Source organism: Oryctolagus cuniculus, chromosome 19, assembly GCF_051225735.1.
Source record: "Oryctolagus cuniculus isolate XC-2025 breed Fujian yellow rabbit chromosome 19, ASM5122573v1, whole genome shotgun sequence".
Lineage (NCBI taxonomy): Eukaryota > Metazoa > Chordata > Mammalia > Lagomorpha > Leporidae > Oryctolagus > Oryctolagus cuniculus.
In genome coordinates, this window is record NC_142885.1 from 62,227,395 (window position 1) to 62,242,355 (window position 14,961).

General features: G+C 49.1%; 1 protein-coding gene and 1 long non-coding RNA gene across 6 annotated transcripts in view; one reads left to right on the plus strand and one right to left on the minus strand.

Moving 5' to 3' along the window:
* LOC103348554 (uncharacterized) overlaps nucleotides 1-14,961 on the plus strand; it is a 62,093-nt gene that overhangs the window by 4,062 nt on the left and 43,070 nt on the right. For all 5 annotated transcript variants that reach the window (XR_011384798.2, XR_016226218.1, XR_011384797.2 and 2 more), the window contains exon 2: nucleotides 14,415-14,891. This is a non-coding gene — a long non-coding RNA (uncharacterized LOC103348554). The remainder of the gene's footprint in view (nucleotides 1-14,414; nucleotides 14,892-14,961) is intronic.
* TNFRSF17 (TNF receptor superfamily member 17) lies at nucleotides 454-14,400 on the minus strand. Its single transcript, XM_051847824.3, has 3 exons — nucleotides 5,911-14,400; nucleotides 5,413-5,559; nucleotides 454-969 (listed from the first exon to the last, which is right to left on the minus strand). The coding sequence occupies exons 1-3, from the start codon at nucleotides 6,026-6,028 to the stop codon at nucleotides 692-694; spliced, it is 543 nt and encodes a 180-aa protein (XP_051703784.3). The 5' UTR covers nucleotides 6,029-14,400; the 3' UTR covers nucleotides 454-691.

Genomic DNA, 14,961 nt, shown 5'->3' on the forward strand with positions numbered 1-14,961 from the left:
ACTGACTCAGTTTGTATCATCTGTAAAATGGACATAATAGTCATCTTCCTGCCTTGTTCTGGAGTACATAAAATGAGTTAGTAAACGTAAGGCACTTAGAACAGCCCCAGGCTGTCATCAGTAAGTCTGCCTAAGGGTTAGATGTGAGTATTTTATCAGCCACCTGCATTTGGGCTGAGAACTTCCTAGTACACCTTGGTCATGGTTTGCAGCTTCATATTAGTTTCTGAGATTATATTAATGCCCAGTCCCTCCATGAAGCTGGATGCTCACAAGGCCAAGAACCACTTATGCATTGCACACTGGCTTAGTGTCGCTGACTCCAGCCTTCTGCTCACAGAGCATGGCATGACCTTGCTTTCCCTTCACAATAAAGAGAAAACCCCCTTTGTCCTGAGATGTATGTGTGTGTGTGTATACAGGAGAGAGGTAATCAACTTGTAGAGCTGGGAGTATGGGATCTGCAGATTGCAGTGCCTTTTTATTTTCCAGTGAGTCAAGAGTTTAATCATAAGACCAAAGAAGTTTCCACAGTTAAGCTGTTAGCAATAAGATACAGAAAAGTATGTAACAGAGTTTGTAGAATCAGAGGACAAAAAGCTATAGCAGCAACTGATGAATACAATCACCCCATACAGATCTGATTCGTCACCTTTCCCTCTCAATATTCTACACCGGTCAAGAGGATTAACTACGCAGTAGAAATTGACTTTTCTACCCCTGTAGTGCTTGAAGCAAGTGGCAGGCTGTTGGAATAGTCATTAGTTTTAGTGGTAACAAGAATGGTTGCGCCCTCCTCCATGGCTGGGAGTGGGAAGAAATGATCAGAATCGACCTTTGGTTTGCTCTTGACGCAGTCTTCACAGGTACACTCTTCCACCGTGTACCCAAGGCCTCTGGGTAGAGTTCTTTCATCACCAGTTCTGCTGCCGCCCAGGCCAGCATTAGCCACGTCCAGGAGAACCGATCCTGATTATGCAGAAAGAGAAACATGAACCTGGCTCACAGCAGTGTGGTTGTGACTGACCTAAGTAAACATCAGGACTGAAGGAGTGAGATGTCCTACACTGGAAGTCACACGTAACCGCTGTGAGCTCCCCTTTGACAGAGCCTCTGCTGGGCCCTCTGGGAGCATTTGTCACACACTTAGCCTTTGCAGGCACTGAGGTTTCGCCCCTGTGGAATGCATATAGAAATGAGAGATCATACCAGAGGTTACTGCAATCAGCCAGTAGGTGATAACTTTAGGTTTCAGAAGTAAAGATGCTACTTTAACAGAACATCCTGCAGCAGATGAACCTTTAAAAAACGAATCTCTCTGGAGCCAGCACTGTGGCGCAGCGGGTTAAGGCCCTGGCCTGAAGCGCCAGCATCCCATATGGGCGCCGGTTCTAGTCCCAGCTGCTCCTCTTCCCATCCAGCTCTCTGCTGTGGCCTGGGAAGGCAGTGGAAGATGGCCTAAGTCCTTGGGCCCCTGCACCCACGTGGAAGACCTGGAGGAATCTCCTGGCTCCTGGCTTCGGATGGGCGCAGCTCCAGCCATTGCGGCCATTTGGGGAGTGAACCAGTGGATGGAAGACCTCTCTGTCTCTCCCTCTCTTTTTTTTTTTTTTATGTTTGCTTATTTATTTCAAAGAATTACAGGAAGAGAGAGACAGAGAGACAGAGACCTTCCAACTGCTAGTTCACTCCCCAGATGACCGTAATACCAGGGCTGGGCCAGACTGAAGCCAGGAGCTTCATTCAGGTCTCCCATGTGGGTGCAGGGGCCCAAACACTTGGACCATCCTCCCTTCCTAGACACATGAGCAGGGAGCTGAATTGGAAGTGGAGCAGCTGGGACTCGAACCAGCACCCAAATGGAATGCCAGTGCTGCATGCTGCCCGTGACGGCTTAACCTGCTGCACCACTGTCTCTCCCTCTGTCTGTAACTCTGCCTCTCAAGTGAATAAATCTTTATAAAGAAAAAAAAAGTCCATTGTGTCCCCATGCTTTACTCCAGAAAGTAAGTTTCTTTACTTCCAGTGTCCCACAGTGTGACACCATCTTCCAAAATGTCACACTTGGAGTCACTCTTCAAAACAAGCCAGACACAGGAAGGTTACTGCATGATCTCACATAGATGTGGAAGTTAAAGAAGCTGAATACACAGAAGACAAGACTGAAACAGTGGTTGATAGAAGTGGGAGGGAAACCGGGAGATGTTGGCCAAAGGATGTAATGTCACAGTTACACAGGATGACTATAATCTAGAGACCTGATGTATAGCAGAATAGCTGTAGTTAATAAGTCTGTGTTGAGGGGGCCAGCATTGTGGCACAGCAGGTTTTAAAGCCCAGGCCTGAATCGCCGGCATCCCATGTGGACATCAGCTCTAGTCCCAGCTGCTCCACTTCCGATCCAGCTCCTTGCTAATGCGCCTGGTAAAGTGACAGAAGATGGCCCAAGTGCTTGAACACCTGCACCCGCATGCGAGATCTGGAAGTGGCTCCTGGCTCCTGGCTCCTGGCTCCTGGCTTCGGATCGGCTCAGATCCAGCCATTGTGGCCATTTGAGGAGTGAACCAGCATATGGAAGACCTCTATCTCTATCTCCACCTCTCTCTCTAACTCTGTATTTTAAATAAATATTAAAAAAAAAAACTTGAATACTGCATATTTGCCAAGAGTAGATTATGTGTTCTTGCCACCAAAAGTGAAAAAGTAACGATTTAAGGAGATGGGTATGATAATTTAATGGACTGTAGTAGCCATTTCACCATGCACAAGTACACCAAAACGTTTTGTTGTCACTGTGGGTATTCTGGCACACTGGGTTAAGCCACTGCTTGGGACACCTGCAACCTATATTGGAGTGCGGGTGCGAGTCTTGCCTGCTGTGCTTCCAGTCTAGCTTCCTGCTAATGCATCCTGGAAAACGAGATGCTAGCTCAGGTCATTGGGCCCCTGCCACCTACATGGGAGACCGGATGGGTGGACTGCAGGCTCCTGGCTTCAGACTGGTCTGACCCTGGCTGTTTGGAAAGTGAACCAGCAGATGAAAGATTCTCTCTGACCTTCTGCCTTTCAAGTAAATGAAAATAAATAAGAAAAGTTTAAGAACTATATTTTGTACTTGAAATATATACAACTTTTATGTTACAAAAAAAAAAAAAAAAAAAAAACTTCACTCTCTTTCCGTATCTTATCAGGCCCCCAGGGAAAGAGCGAATTTCATGGAGCAGTCTTGTACCTCCTACTGTATAAGCAAGCAAATGAGGTAGATGCTTTATAGATTCTGCATGGAAAATAAATACGTAAAGACATAGGGCAGCATCTGCTACCTATTGGGGAATCCAGCCACAGGCAAAGGTGTTGCAGGAATTTACCTTCAGAGGCCTGAAGCAGAACCTCTGCCTCTGGGCTGTGTCTCTGCTGCCGAATAAAGAATTATTTTAGAGATGATAGCTCAGGCATCCAGGTAACTGGTTATTCATTTCCAGCATTTTTCCCTGTGAAAATATTGACCTAAGCAAATGGCATATGTGAAGGCACCTCAGGAAGTTCGTGGAGGGGTTGGTGCTGTGGCATAGCGGGTTAAGCTGCAACCCCTGGATGCCAGTTTGAGTCCCAGCTGCTTCACTTCTGATCCAGCTCCCTGCTAATGTGCCTAGGACAGCAGCAGGGGATGACTCAAGTCCTTGGGCCCCTGCATTCACGTGGGAGACCCAGATGAAGCTCCTGGCTTCAGTCTGGCCCAGCCCTCACCATTGCGGCTATTTGGGGAGTAAGCCAGAGGATGGGAGACTTCTCTCTGCAAATGCCTCACCCTCTCTCTAACTCCACCTTTGAAATTAAGTAAATTTCTTTAAAAAGAAGTTTGTGGAGGTAAGAAACACAAAAATAAGTTTATATTTTGGTGCAAAAGAAAAACCCATGCTTATCAGGAATCTTCAGAGAGTTCATGAAAAATGCATATCATGGAAAAATGTGTGGGCCGGCACCGAAGCTCACTAGGCTAATCCTCCGCCTGCGGTGCCGGCACACTGGGTTCTAGTCTCGGTTGGGGTGCCGGATTCTGTCCCGGTTGCTCCTCTTCCAGGCCAGCTCTCTGCTGTGGCCCAGGAGTGCAGTAGAGGATGGCCCAAGAGCTTGGGCTCTGTACTGGCATGGGAGACCAGGAGAAGCACCTGGCTCCTGCCTTCGGATCAGCGGGATCAGCGCAGTGCGCCGGCCGCAGTGGCCACTGGGGGGTGAACCAACGGAAAAAGGAAGACCTTTCTCTCTGTCTCTCTCTCACTGTCCACTCTGCCTGTCAAAAAAAAAAAAAAAAGAAAAACTGTGTGGACTTTTAAATTGCTTTGCACCAAGGTAAACATCTTTTTTTTATTTTATTGATTTATTTGAGAGGTAGAGATACGATGAAACAGACACAGAGAGAAAGGTCTTCCATCTGCTGGTTCACTCACCCAAATGGCCGCAACAGCCGGAGCTTGGCCAATCAGGAGCCAGGAGCTTCTTCTGGGTCTCCCACGTGGGTGCAGGGGCCCAAGTGCGTGAGCCATCTACTACTGCTTTCCCAGGCCATAGCAGAGAGCTGGATTGGAAGAGGAGCAGCCAGGACTAGAACCTGGGCCTACATGGGATGCAGGCACTGCAGGTGGGCCACAATGCCAGCCCCTAAACTAAATTTCATTTTACAACAAGCCTTTTGAAGTACTTTTGTATTGATACTGAAAACATGACCACATAACCATCTTGTCAAACACTCTTTTCCTAATGTTAGCAGGCATGGCTAGCAACTTTGGGGTTTTTGTTTTGTTTTGTTTTTTAATTTGAAAACAAGGAGACGGAGATCTCCCATCGCCTGGTTCCCTTTCCAAATGCTGGCAGTAGCTGGGGCAGGGCCAGTAGAATCCAGGAGTCAGTCTGCGTCTCCTACGTGGCTGTCAGGATTGCAATGATCTGAGCCATTACCACTGCCTCCCAGGGTGCACATCTACATGAAGCTGGACTTCCGGGAACAGAACCAGAACTCAAACCCAGACACTCCAGTATGAGATGCGGGCATCCCAGGCAGCATCTGTAACTACTACACCAAATGCCTGCCCCCTAGCTGGCCGTTTCTGAATGCATGACTTTTAAATCAGTGCGCTAACCTTGGTCAGAGGCGTTTTCCAAGGAAAGCTCACTGCTTCAGTAGACTGATCACAAAGGAAGGGAATGTGGGGGAAAGCTGACATGGCAGGAGACCCCCCCCCAAAGTGTCACAACCGGAACGAAGGCAGCTTAATTCTGAATTCTGAAGAAGGTCACTATCCCACTCCAAAAGGCAGAACCGAATGCGGTTGTCAGTGATAAAAAAGAAAAAGGAACTGAAACACAAAAGCTACCTCTTGGAAACAGATTTCAAAGATTCGCCATCAAACCAACCTGTGTTTTTGCATGCATCCTTTAATGGCTCCGAGCTCATCTTCCTCAGGAGGACCATGAGTACAAACACTGCCAAAGAAACTGTCACACTCAGGCCCAAGCATGTCCACAGAATCGCGTTTGTTCCTTTCACTGAACTGGCCACACCTTGGGTAAAACAACAGAGAAAGAGCCGATAGCGTAGTTTTCACGTCAAGTATGGATTTTGTGCCATTCAGTTCCCCATAAACGCACCAGCATTGACTCTCAAATTCTAAATACCACCTAATTTGGAGGAGCTGATAATAATCTGTGCTGTTAAAAGCGTCACCTCATAAAATTGAATCCACTTCTGAATAATTCCTGTGTTCTGATAGGCATTTAAATCACTGCCTTGTTTCCTTTCTCTTCTTGATTCAGAAGATCTCCCCATCATCCCCTTAACGTTTAGCCTCTGAGTGAGCAGTCAGCATAGACAGAACACTTCAGACCCGGGCGTCACCATCCGGTACTACTTACTGGCATTACAGTAGCGCTGACATGTTACAGGAGGGGCCTTGGAACAGCGAAGGTGACAAGGTTTGCAAGTACCCAGCAGATTGTCAAAGTACTCATTCTGGAAACAGTGCTGAGACATCTGGAACTGGGTTGCAAAAAGAAACAAAGGAACCAGAAAAAGCACAGCATGGAAGGACAAGTAAAATCCCGTCCAGAATTCCCCAGCAAAGGTAGCGACAACAGCTAGAATCAAAAAACCAGTTCACGTGGCTCAGTTGGTCCTTAAGGGCGCTGTCTGTTTGCTTTGTGGCTAAGGATTTGAATACCACCCCTAATTCAAGTTCCTGAGTTTGAGGTCTGGGTGGGGTTAAGCGTGGTTGTAAATATCAGAGCAAACCATTCCTGAAACAGAAACCGCTTATTTATAGAGGAAATTTCTCAGCCAGGTGACAGTTGCAAGATGCAGACAAAGCCCTGGGGCCTCTAGCGGAAGGTTCAGACACCATTTTTGGAAAGTCTTTTTATGAGTTATTCTGTGTGATAAGCCCCAGGGAGAAAGACAAGACATGGTTTGTGCCCCTTAAGAACTTCCCATCAAACACAGAAGATGGGAACAGACTCCAGCAACCACCACGTGTAGTGGTAACTGATAGAATGTGAGAGAGGGAAGGAGGAGTGAAACCCAGCTGCCAGGTTTTGTTATGATTTTATTTATTTATTTTCTTTTTTTAAAGATTTATTTATTTATTTATTTGAAAGAGTTACACAGAGAGAGAAGGAGAGGCAGAGAGAGAGAGAGAGGTCTTCCATCCACTGGTTCACCCTCCAATTGGCCGCAGTGGCCGGAGCTGGGCCAACCCAAAGCCAGGAACCAGGAGCTTCTTCCGGATCTCTCACACAGGTGCAGGGGCCCAAGGACTTGGGCCATCTCTTACTGCTTTCCCAGGCTGTAGCAGAGAGCTGGATCGGAAGTGAAGCAGCCGGAACTTGAACCAGTGCCCACATGGGATGCTGGTACTGCAGGCAGCGGCTTTACCCACTGCGCCACAGCAGCAGCCCCTATTTATTTTCATCATTTGAAAGGCAAAGAGAGGGAGACAGAGATCTTCCATCCACTGGTTCACACCCCAAAACAGCTACAGCAGCCCAGATTGGGCCAGCTGAAGCCAGGAGCTGGGAACCATATCCAGGCCTCCCACATGGGTGGCAGGAAACCCAGTGCTCAAGCCGCCACCTGCTGCCTCCCAGGATGCACGTTAACAGCAAGCTGGGTCATAAGTGGAGCCTGGACATGAACCAGAGGCTCCCCTTTGGGACACTTCCCACGTGGTGTCTTAACTGTTGGACACGCCCTAACTTAGGCGGTTTAAAGCTGAATTGCAAGAGGTGGCAGTAAAGGCAGATTGGGGTATTATGATATAATCCATTTTCTATTGTTGAAAACTCAGAAAATACAGAGAAGCAGATAGAAAAACCATTCACGATGCAAGCGTCCAGATACAGTCGTCACTAATGCTTTCTGCATTGCTGCTGAGCTTGCCAGTGTGCTGGCCAGGTGCTGTGCAGCCGACCCCTGATAGGCCCCATGCCAGCAGGATCTCCAGATGGGTAGAGAGACGCAGTGCATGTTCCTTGTTACATGAATGGAATCACTTGAGTTTGCTTTTAGATTTTTATTCATTTATTTAATTTACTTGACAGGCAGAAAGAGAGCTCTTCCATGCACTGGTTCACTCCCTAAATGTCTGCAACAGCTGGAGCTGAGCCAGGCTGAAGCCAGGAGCCCAGAACTCCATGTAGGTCTCCCATGGGAGTGGCAGGAACCCGCATGAGCCGTCATCTGCTGCCTCCCAGGGTGCACATCATCAGGAAGCTGGATCGGAAGCAGAGTAGCCTGGACTCAAACCGTACACTCACAGGTGGAATGTAGGCATAAGCGACCATCCTGTATCCCTAGCACATTTTTTAAAAACTGGAACTTAAACCTAAAAAAGATTTTGAACTTACTGATTGAAATATCAAATTTATCTGGAGACCCAGGCTATGAGGTGAGTGGGTGAGACAGCCAGGAGCTAAAAAGCAGCTGGCCCAGGAGTTTGCTCGCCAGCAGCTCCTCCAAGTGATGGCCTTTGAAGGAAAGGTCAGATGTGGGAAAAGCTTGATTAGGGATGCAGAGGAAGGACAAATGATCTCCTGTTACAACTGAGCAGGAAGAGAGTGTCAGGGGCCAGTATCGCAGCACGCGAGGCTAAGCCGCCACTTGTGACACTGGCATCCTGAGCTTGTTCAAGTCCCAGCCGCTCCACTTCCAATCCAGCTCCCTGCTAATCCACTTGGGAAGGCAGCCGACGATGGATCAAGTACCTGGGCTTCTGCCACCCAAATGGGAGACCCTGATGGAGTTCTGGCTTCTGGCTTTGGCCTGGCTCAGACCTGGCTATTGTAGCCATTTAGGAAGTGAACCAGCTAATGGATGATTTCTCTCTCTCTCTCTCTCCCACTATCATTTTGCCTTTCAAGTACATAAATACATCTTTAAAAATAAAAAGAATTTCAGGATGAGTTGGCAGTGAGACCAAGTTCTCTGGAAAGACCAGAGGTGATGCACTAAGGAAGAAAGTCATCGAGAGTACCAGTGGGCAGGAGCCAGATTGCAATTGTTTAAGGAGTTATTTCAGGAAAACCTGGTATGCAAGAACCAGCCACCAAAGGCAGAAGATGCCATGAGACTGAAGAAAGTCACACAAGTCCAAGAGGACGCTGAATGCGGTTTATTAGGAATTCATATAGAGAAGTATAGTCTGGGCTGCCACAGACAGGAAAGGCTAACTGAATACATCTGAACTTTCTCGAGATATATTAACATTCCAAGTGACAGGAAAAGGCATTCCAGATTATCAGTGCCCACAGAGGATCTCAATGCCTTTAATTATCCCCTAGGGTTTGGATAACTAGGTCACCTAAGGGACAAGATGGCCGATGTGCCCAAGATGGCTGTGGTCATGTCAAGCAGGACCCCTGCAGGAGTGATGAGGAAGAAGAGGTAGCTGATGGGAGCTGTGACTGGGAAGCCAGGGCAAAGCAAGGGCAGCTGTGATAACTTGCTGGAAAGAAAGAGGAATGTGCTCAGGTGCTGGAGGCCCCAGGTCCCAGCGTGTTTGCTGCACCAGCGTATGTATTCATGAAAGCCTGGAACGGGCTGGTGCTGTGGCACAGTGGGTTAAAGCTCTGGCCTGAAGCACTGGCATCCCACATGGGCGCTGGTTCTAGTCCTGGCTGCTCCTCTTCCGATCCAGCTCTCTGCTAAGGCCTGGGATAGCAGTAGAAGATGGCCCAAGTCCTTGGGCCCCTGCACCCGCATGGGATACCTGAAAGAAGCTCCTGGCTCTTGGCTTCAGATCATCGCAACTCTGGCCATTGCGGCCTTCTGGGGAGTTGGCCAGCGGATGGAAGACCTCTCTGTCTCTACCTCTCTCTGTAACTCTTTCAAATAAATAAAATAAATCTTAAAAAAAAAAAAATCCTGGAACAAGCTAACTGCTCATCGCTGGGGCCACCCAACAGAATATGAGACAGCCATCAAAAAGAAGGAAACAGATGCATTCTCATATGAAAAGTACATCGCTAAGCGAAGCATGCTAGGTACAGAACAGTACCTGTAATACACTCTGCCATGTGACCAAATGGAACAGGCAAGTTCGGCACAAACATACACAAGCAGAGGCTCTCTCTGGAGAGATTACGGAAGACTGATTGTAGTCATTGCCTCTGGCAGGAGAAAGAAGACCAGAGTAGGAAAAAAAAAGTTAATCCCTGTTGAAAAATCATTGGTACTGTTTGAATAATTTTCTTTTTAATAATAAGATTTTTGAAGAAGAATTGTGTTTTAAAGGATGGGGAACATGGAGGAGGAAAGAAAGTAGAGGAGAAGGCAGGATTCTCCTGGTGCACTCCTACAGAGGTGGCTTTTCATCACCTGTAGGTGGCTGGGAGAAGCCCAGGGCTGGCGGACCCCTCTTGATATATTGCCCAGCGCCTCAGATCTGCAGTGTGGGCTTCCAGGGACCAGGGTCATGGGGCTTCATCTTGCATGCCCTGTTCTGTCCCTAAGCATATTCTCTCTCCCACTAACTGCAAGTTTGAACAGAGAGTGCAGGCCTTGGCCTGGGGGTGGTCCATTTGCACTGCTCCCTCCTCTTCCCCGGTTTCTTGTTTGGCTCTGTCTTTGATCCTGCCCAAAAAGACCCTTTATAGTATACAGTAGGCAGATTCAATTTTGGTTGCTAGCAATCCAAATATAACAATAAAATCCTTGGGGAAGGCAAATGGCACGGGGGTTAATGTCGCTCCCCCTCTTCATGGAGGAACGACACTAAACCCTGCCTAGGCTTCATATCCGAGTCACGGCACCATTATGTCGCTCCCCCTCTTCGTGGAGGAACGACACAGGACCCTGCGCTGTTCTTTCGTCTGCTCGGCCCTCCCCGGGTTTGCTGCTGGTTCTTCCCGGGTTGGCTACTATCCCTTCCACCTCCGTGGAAGGGCAGTTCCCCCTGGCCACATTCCCCACTTCCGCAGGGGAGCGGCACACCGCCGGCCGGCTCTTCTCGGGGGCTGCACAGGTGTTCCTTCAGCTAGATGTTCCCCTTAGATGTTCCTGGTGCATGCCGTCTCTCTCCTCCTTTATAGTCCTCCTCCGCCAATCCCAACTCGGCTGCCCACACGCCGAGTACGCTGCTCTCCTCCAATCAGGAGCAAGTCCTACAGTTTATTGGTTGAACTGGAGGCAGCTGCGCGGAAGCTGTTTACTTCTCTCCCAGCACCATATTGTGGGAGAGCAGATGCATAGAATAAGTCTTAATTCCAGTAACTCAGTCCAGTCCGGATTGCTCCCCACAGGTTAAGACATCCACATTCCATGTTGCAGTACCTGGGCTCGAATCCCAGCTCTGCTCCCAGTGCTGGCCTCCTGCCAGTGCACACTTGGGAAGCAGAAGGTGGTGATTCCAGGGCTTGGGTCTCTGCCACCCACGTGGGAGATCCAGATTGGGTTCCAAGCTCTTGGCTTTGGTCTGGCCTGGCGAAGTCCTGGCTGCTGTGGGCATTTGGGCAATAAACAAGCAGATGGGAGCTGTCCTTATCCATCTGCCTCTGCCTTTCAAATAAATAAATAAATAAATAAAAAAGCTTGAGAGGGTGATGGGTAGTGGTCACGTGTGACCTTGGCTGAGTGACTTCACCTCCCTGAGATTTCCTTTCTAAAAGTAAAAATAAAAACCCTTAACCATAATAACAGATTCTTAACAGATTCTCCACTGATGCCTGAAATGTTAACCACAAACACTGGCCGGGCAGACCAAGCCCTCCTATTTGCCCCTCAAATGGTGGTGTCAGGTTAATTCTGATTCCCCTGAATGACAGAATAGCACAAACCTTCCAAGAGGAAACGGAGAAATGTGCAAAGGAAGTGAGAAGATGTCAGGACCTTTTTTTTTTTTTTTTTTTTTGGGACAGGCAGAGTTAGACAGTGGGAGGTGAGAGAGACGGAAAGGTCTTCCTTCTGTTGGTTCACCCCCACATGGCCGCTATGGCCGTGCGCTGCGCCGATCCGAAACCTGGAGCCAGGTGCTTCCTCCTGGTCTCCCATGCGGGTGCAGGGCCCAAGCTCTTGGGCCATCCTCCACTGCACTCCTGGGCCACAGCAGAGAGCTGGCCTAGAAGAGGGGCAACTGGGACTAGTAACTGGTGCCCCAACCGGGACTAGAACCCCGGGGTACCGGCACCTCAGGGGGAGGATTAGCCTTGTGAGCCACGGTGCCAGCCAGGACCTTTTTCATTAGAAATGACACAAAACCTTAAGCAACAAAAGAATCTACTGGCTTTACAGGTGAGAAATCCAATGGTAGGATCCGACTGAGGAAGTCACTCAAGTCCAACAGTGTCCCGGTTTCTCTGTCACTTGGCTCAGCAATGCCATCCTCTGAGTCATGGCTCCACTCTCAGATCCTCCCCTCATGAGCACAGAAGAGCTGCAGCACATACAGACTTCTCACCTTGTTACTTCTCAACTCTGTCTCTTGCAATCTCATCTATTCTCATGGTGTAACCCGTGTAGCCAGCTCCAGCCTTACCCCTGAAATCCAGACCCAGGTGCCAACTGCCTGCTTTGGCATCTCCACGTCGGGGTCCCGCCAGCGTCTGCACCTCAGTTATAGGAAAGCACATTGGGGCCCTCAGAAAGGAGGCTACGGCACACACTGCATTTATCAAACCCGCCTGATCGTAGCATCCCTTTATTTCAAGGGTTGCCTATGAACACTTAGGAGCATAGGTTTTGTGGAAGACAGCTGGGGAAACACTGGGCCAGGGGATCTTCATAATTCTCTCCATTTAGTTCTCAAGGACCATAATTTGGAGGTTTAACAGAGCAACAAGAAAGTAGAATAGCATGATTTTTTTTTCAAGTTTTTTTTTTTTTTGTTTAAAGTTTCCTGAGAGGGTATTTATGTAACAGCATAAGGGGTCTTGGCTGGATGACATGGGACAGAGAAAGAGCGAGAAACAGCCACCCCCTGTGAGCCCCCAGCTTTAGCCCTCCTCACTACTCCAAGGAAGCAAATCAGAGCCGCCTCCAGCTTCCGAAGCCATGAGCAGCTTGGTCTACCTGGAAAACCCCATCCGACCATCAGATTCTCTTTCCAAAATCACTAAACTGGGGCCGAGTTTTCACAGCAGAGCAATTTGACCTTTCGCCCCAACTCCAAACCAAAAGTATAGTTTCTTCTTATTTAAGGAGGGACCTTAAATTTTTTCCTTGAAAGAGGCAATCCAGGCTTCTATTAATCAGAGTCTCCGAAGACACAGAACCAGCAGGATGTATATACGGCTTCTCTCAACTTATGACGGGATTCTGTCCCATGGAACCCATCATAATTTGAAAATATCACAAATTACAAATGAATATACTGAGGCTGGCACTGTGGTGTAGTAGGCTAAGCCTCCACCTGCGGTGCCGGCATCCCATACAGGTGCCTGTCCGTGTCCCGGCTGCTCCTCTTCCAATCCAGCTCTCTGCTTGTGACCTGGGAGGACAGAGAAGATGGCCCAGGGGCTTGCTCCCCTCCACCCATGTGAGAGACCAGGAAGAGGCTCCTGGCTTCCAATCAGACTGGCTCCAGACATTGTGGCCCTTTGGGGAGTGAACCAGCATATGGAAGACCTTTCTCTATGTCCCTTCCCCTCTCTCTCTCTGTAACTCTGCCTCTCAAATTTCTAAAAGTTCTGTTTCTATAAAAAAATGCGCATACTATACCTGACACACCGCCCACCTTAGCTTAGCACACACTGGAGCATCAGTTGTTCCTCAGGGTCACACGGCCTGGGGAACAACATCTCCCACTACCCAGCATCACAGGAGGATCCTGCAGCATCTGATGCAGATTCACAGTTGAAAGTACACCGTCCCCTGCATGCACTCTTGCACCTTGGTACAGTAGAGAAATCGTAAGTCAAGCCTCTCCTTTGTAAGTCAGGAACTGTCTACACAGAGAAAGAAAACGGCTCCTGCCGTTTTGGAGTTTGGGAAGTGCCAAGACTTAACAGCCAGAAGGATGGAGACCCAGGAGAGCCAATGAGTACGATCCAGCCCAAGAACCCTGGCTTGAGAGTCAAGCAGAGCCGGTGTTTGAGCAGGACGAGAGCAGTGGCCCGCTCCAGCAGTCAGGCGGGAGTTCTCTCAGATCTGAAGGGTCAGCCTTTTTATCCTCCCCCCGCCCCCGTTCTTGTGGCTGATTGGGTAAGGCCCACCTACCTGCCCTGGTGAGGGTCATCTGCTTTAATCAGTTGCCCATGCAAATGTCGACCTCACCCGCACACCCTCACAGACACACCCAGAAGGAAGCTTGACCTAATATCTGGGCACCCTGTGGCCCAGTCAAGCGGACACATCAGCAGGCCCTTAACCACACGTCCAATCCTTGCCTTCTCTCAGATTCTCTGAATAAACTCTGGGCGATACCACCTTGGTTACTGTAGGTGCTTTGTGTTCCCGAATCCCCATCCTTGTATGGCTCCAGATAGAGTTGGCTAAAAAAACTTGACTCAAATTCCACTGATTGAAATGTTCATCACGTCTAAAAAGACACCTTCCCAGCACCGTCTAGACCAGGGACTCTGTGCCAGCACCCAAGCCATTCCCCTCTCCTGAGCACAGGGCAGGAGTGTGTCTTCATGTGTCCTTGAAGTTATCTGTGGACGTGCAGCTTGCTTTGGATCAGGGAATAGGAGCAGGCGGGACGTGTGTCACTTGAAGGCAAGAACCTTCAGAGACATTTTCCTTCTCTTGCTGTGGCAACTCCTGATACTGTTTGGTCCCCGCTCTCAGGTCTGGTTTCAAAAGGAAGAATCCATGGGGCCTAGCCCCTGCTGATCCAGGAAGGACACTATCACAGGCTAAGTGTGTATGTCCCCTAAACACTCGTATCCATTGAAGCCCTGACTCCGATTATTCTTCCCCCCCTCCATAGCACCATGCACCAAGGAAAGACCATGGGAGCACACAGCAAGAAGGCAGCTACCTGCAAACCAAGAAGTGGGCCCTCCCCAGACGCCAACTGACCTTGCAGTTCCAGCCTCCACAACCGTGAGAAATTTCTGCTGTCCAGTCTGTTTCTGCCTCCCAGTCTGTGGTGCTCAGTCACAGCCACCCAAGCTGCCCGAGGCAGGCCAGCCGCATCAGTAAGAAACACAGCCCTGGGATCTGGGTGCTGTTCGTTACTGCCCCATAACCCACAGCCTCCTGACTGGGGCCAATGCCAAAGCTGCTGCTTGAACCAGGAGGCAATACTGCCTAAATACTTCTGTATGACACAGCAGGCCCTTCCCAACACACTGTGGTCACAATGAAAGAAACCAAAACACGCAAAAGTAAGAAGAACGCGAAGGAACAGCAAACACCACACCACAAGCACGGGCCCTCCCGCGTCTCCACAAGCAGCACGTGGGTAAGTTTCTTCTTCAACTCGAGACAGAGCCTGAGGAAGGCAGGCCTCGTGCACAGGGGGGCAGGAGGAG